General features: G+C 43.3%; 1 protein-coding gene across 1 annotated transcript in view; it reads right to left on the minus strand.

The window, feature by feature from the left end:
- Nucleotides 1-628: 628 nt before the first annotated feature.
- rs1a (retinoschisin 1a) overlaps nucleotides 629-4,116 on the minus strand; it is a gene marked incomplete at both ends in the record, with an annotated part of 14,755 nt that continues 11,267 nt past the window's right edge. The window contains 3 exons of the mRNA XM_084337086.1: nucleotides 629-781; nucleotides 1,829-2,024; nucleotides 2,291-2,432. Coding sequence (XP_084193212.1) covers nucleotides 629-781; nucleotides 1,829-2,024; nucleotides 2,291-2,432 — 491 coding nt within the window. The remainder of the gene's footprint in view (nucleotides 782-1,828; nucleotides 2,025-2,290; nucleotides 2,433-4,116) is intronic.

Genomic DNA, 4,116 nt, shown 5'->3' on the forward strand with positions numbered 1-4,116 from the left:
TATATTTAACAAAAGAAAACACTGGGGAAGAAATATGTAATGGCCAGGACAGATCAAAATTAATGGAGGAAGGAGGGAGTGAGTTAACAGTGTGCAGGAGGCTTCCTGTTGAACTCTATCAGGGGTGGTTAGTTAAGAAAGGCCTCGTCCCAAATCATACCATCCTTGGCCTCAGTAGCCGTCTACAGACGTTGGAGTGAGCGGCCATATACAGCATTAAAGCCTCCATTGCAAAAAGATCCCCACTGGTTGTGAGCTCAAATGTAGACCACATTTTTACATTTACATTTTTAAAGCTACAATCTGAGATTGGTAAATAGAGCCAATACTCCACTCATATCTAGGGAGCGGTGACTTGCGTGAGTGAACGAGCTCGTATCTGTGTTTACAAAGCTGACTCCCACCACGCAGGCCAAACAAGGTTGTTTTCACCATTTAAATTAGACAAGAGGGCAATTTCAACCACATCTCAGGTTGTCGTGGTTTAATGTGTAGATGTATCCGAATCTGGGAGTATAATCACTGGCCACGCGGTGTTGAGTTGGGGGGGGGGGGGGGGGCGTGAAGCGGCTGTACGGTGGTAGATTTGGGACGCGGCCTCGTAGGCGGGGGGGGGGGGGGGGGCTCATCACATGCATTTGTTCATGCAGAGCAGCAGCTCCAGACGGAGGGCGATGCGTGTGTGCCAGCCGAGTGGGAGGATGCGGATGTAGCGCGCCACGATGGGCGGGCGCATGATGTTCTGCACCGAGGAGGCGCGGTCAGAGTTACCGTAGAAGACCTGGGGAGACAGGAGACGGGAGACAGCGGTTAGGAGAACATCCTCTATAATGCTTTAGATGCATGTTGTGGCCTGGTCTACAAGATACACTACACGACCAAGGTACCCATGTACATGTCAAAATACTTCCCAAAGGTCAGTGAATACCACGATCACAACACCAGAGGGAGCTCCACAAATCATGTTAAACCCAGATTCGACTCAAACAAGGGACTAAACACGTTTCGCAATTATGCCACATCAATGTGGAACGCCCTACTCACAGCTGTAAAGGAATGTGAATCACTACCCACTTTCAAAACCACTCTCAAAGAACACCTACGGGAGACTGCAATTCGAAACTGGCACCTGTAAATGTCGTAACCCAACCCCCTCCAATGTACAGTAAATGACCATGTATGGTTTCGTCAATATTCCAATGTACAGTTTTGCTTGTACAGTTGTAGTGTCCCCCACCCACCCCTCCTACCCAACCCCCCCCCCCCACCCACCCACCCAACCACCTCCAATGTAGTTTCCATCCCCACCCCACCTACCCAACCTCCTCCAATGTACAGTTTCTACGTCAAATGTATATACTCTCTTTTCTAGACTCTTTTTGTATCACAAACAGTACTGTATTTGCAAATCTGGTATGTCATAAATGTATAGATGTAGCAATACTGTCTATCTGTATGTCATATATGTTATGATGAATTGAAAATGGGGGACCCTGGTGTAAACAAGACGAAAGTCTTTCTCTGGTCTGCATCCCCTTAACAATTGTATGTATTGAGCTGTACTGTACCCATTCTGCAATCTGTTAATAAAGTTTTCCACACCTATTCAATTCCATTGTTCTCTTCTATTTTGTGGTATCCTATGTCGTTCTACTTTGCGCTCATCCTATTCTATTTTGTTCTATTGTATTTCTTCTGTTCTACTCCATTCGGTTCTAAAAACATTTTTAAATCTATTTTTAATCTATTATATTCTATTTTGTTCTGATCTATTCCACTTCATTGTGTTCTACTCTGTTCTACCCCCTTGGTCCGGATACACACTGACCCTGTTGTTCCCCGTCTGGTCTTTGTAGTAGACCCAGTTGAGCTTGTCGTCTGTGCGGTACTGGACGCTGTACTTGGTGATCCACTCATCTGCATCGCAGCGGCCCTGAGTCAGGATCCCTGACACCACCTTCTCCTCCTGCAGGTCCACCTGCAGCCACTGTGTGCTGTCCTGGAACTTAGACAGCCATGCGCACCTGGGGAGGAAGCACAGCTGTCAACCACTGACACCCACAAACCTGAGCAGACGGGTCCTGTTCAGTTCAATCCAGTTGGTAAGACGGGTATGAACCGTGCTGTATGTGTAGAAGATGCCACACAGTATAGCTACTGTATCACTATTGGCAGATGCGCTGGGAGAAGATTTCAATTTGACCAAACGATATTGATATATTGATATTGTATATTGTATATATATTGTAAATTCATGTTAGAATAAATGTTTGTCTGTACACTCACTCACCCAAAGCCCTTGCTGTTGAGCCGAGCCCTGCTAGGGGTCCAGGAGGAGAACCAGCCACTGTACTGGTCCTGGTTTGAACAGCTGATCTGATCCGGATTCACAGAACCAGCCTCAAAGCCCAGTGGCCTGTGGTACGGACATTCTGGAGAGGATGACATTTTGAGATACAGATATAGCTGAAGTAAGGAATCATAATCCGGATTTCCCAGTAAAAAAGAGCTTTTTTAAAGTCTAATCTTTTTCATAATGGCATGGTTTTGTTTAGTTTTGTGGAGACTTCCTGCATTACTAAAGGTTAAATGATTAACCTTGAGGTCAAACAACTGGATTTCAAGGGCAGCACCTAGATCAAGAGGAACACAAACAAGTCTTATCTTCAGCTTAATGGAGACGACACACACTTAGTATACAGTATTTACCAGTATACTGGCATGTGACCAATATACATGAACAGCATTAAGCCCTCTCCTAATTCTTTACGCTCCATCCCTCTTACCATTCCTCCCTCAACCATAACCCATCACCCTCTTCTCTGTTGACCCACATGCCTCGCAAAAACCACACCATCACCCAATCCTAAAAGCTTCCAGTTTAATTATCCACACTGCGAAAGGAGTCCATTAGGGTGGCAGTCAGACAGATGGTCTCATCCAGCCTAACCACAGCTTTAACTCTGTGTTGGTCCCATGTTTTTGTTCTGACAATTTAGTCACTCTTCTGTTTCTTAATCCGCACACACCAGTTCTCTGTTGTCTTGCATACAGTAACCCTTCACTAAGCCAAAAATGAGAGACAGTCAAATGTGAATTCGTTCTAAAGCCTGAATAGTAATAAATATGTATTAGATATGGGGTTATGGAAGGAAAGTAAGAGACCAGCTGGGGTAGTACTTTTGTTTACTACTAGTATGAAGCTTATCTGACGCGGGGTGATATGTAATCCCAGTATTACTGGCCGTACAGCAGCAGGCTCTGTGAGACTAAACTAAGTGTTTGCATAATGTGAGTGACTTTAGTCAAGTCAAGTCAATTTTATTTGTATAGCACATTTACAAATGACTAAAAGCCAAACCAAAGTGCTTCACATGATAAAAACACATACAATGCAATAAAATACACTAAAATTAAAAAGGTATAGTACAGTACATTTAAGAAAGCAAGGGCAAAGTGCAATATAAAAAGAGACAGGAAAATTGGATAAAAAGTCCAGAGTGACAGCAGACGTCATATGTAAGTGGCAAGCTAGCTCTGGTCAAAGGCCAGGGAAAAGAGGTGTGTTTTGAGCAATGATTTAAAAACGTTATACATCTTCTTAATGTATTATCTCTATGCTGGGTTTTTGGGTTTACTGTCCATGATTACTTGATCACCTGGCCCATATCGCTCCAAAAACAATGGCTTCTCTGATTGATGTGCACATGGCTTATTCTGAGCCCCGTAAATCTATCATGTTCCAGGAATATGATTATCAGTTGATGTACTGTCTCTGCTCTGTCTTCGCTTGTTAAAGGATACGGCTAGTGTATTTTTTTTTTTTTATTATTGTCAACATAAAAGACCAAGACCTACAAGGCTTTTCTTCTACTCTCCTACCCTTAGGAGCTCTCACTCAACTATACATCCCCACTATATGCTAAAATCATACAGCTCACAAACACATATTTCCAGTTTTCCATACTGTATTATCATGAAAAACAGGGTGTTGTAGTTATTAAAAAATGTACTCTGCAACAAACTCTGTTAATCTATCAATGTAGTGAACAGCGTAATCCCCACGCATTGATCACAAAAACAACAGTTTGATTGATTATAGACAGACAGTTTCAG

This window comes from Notolepis coatsorum, assembly GCF_963971535.1.
Source record: "Notolepis coatsorum genome assembly, chromosome: 20".
NCBI lineage: Eukaryota > Metazoa > Chordata > Actinopteri > Aulopiformes > Paralepididae > Notolepis > Notolepis coatsorum.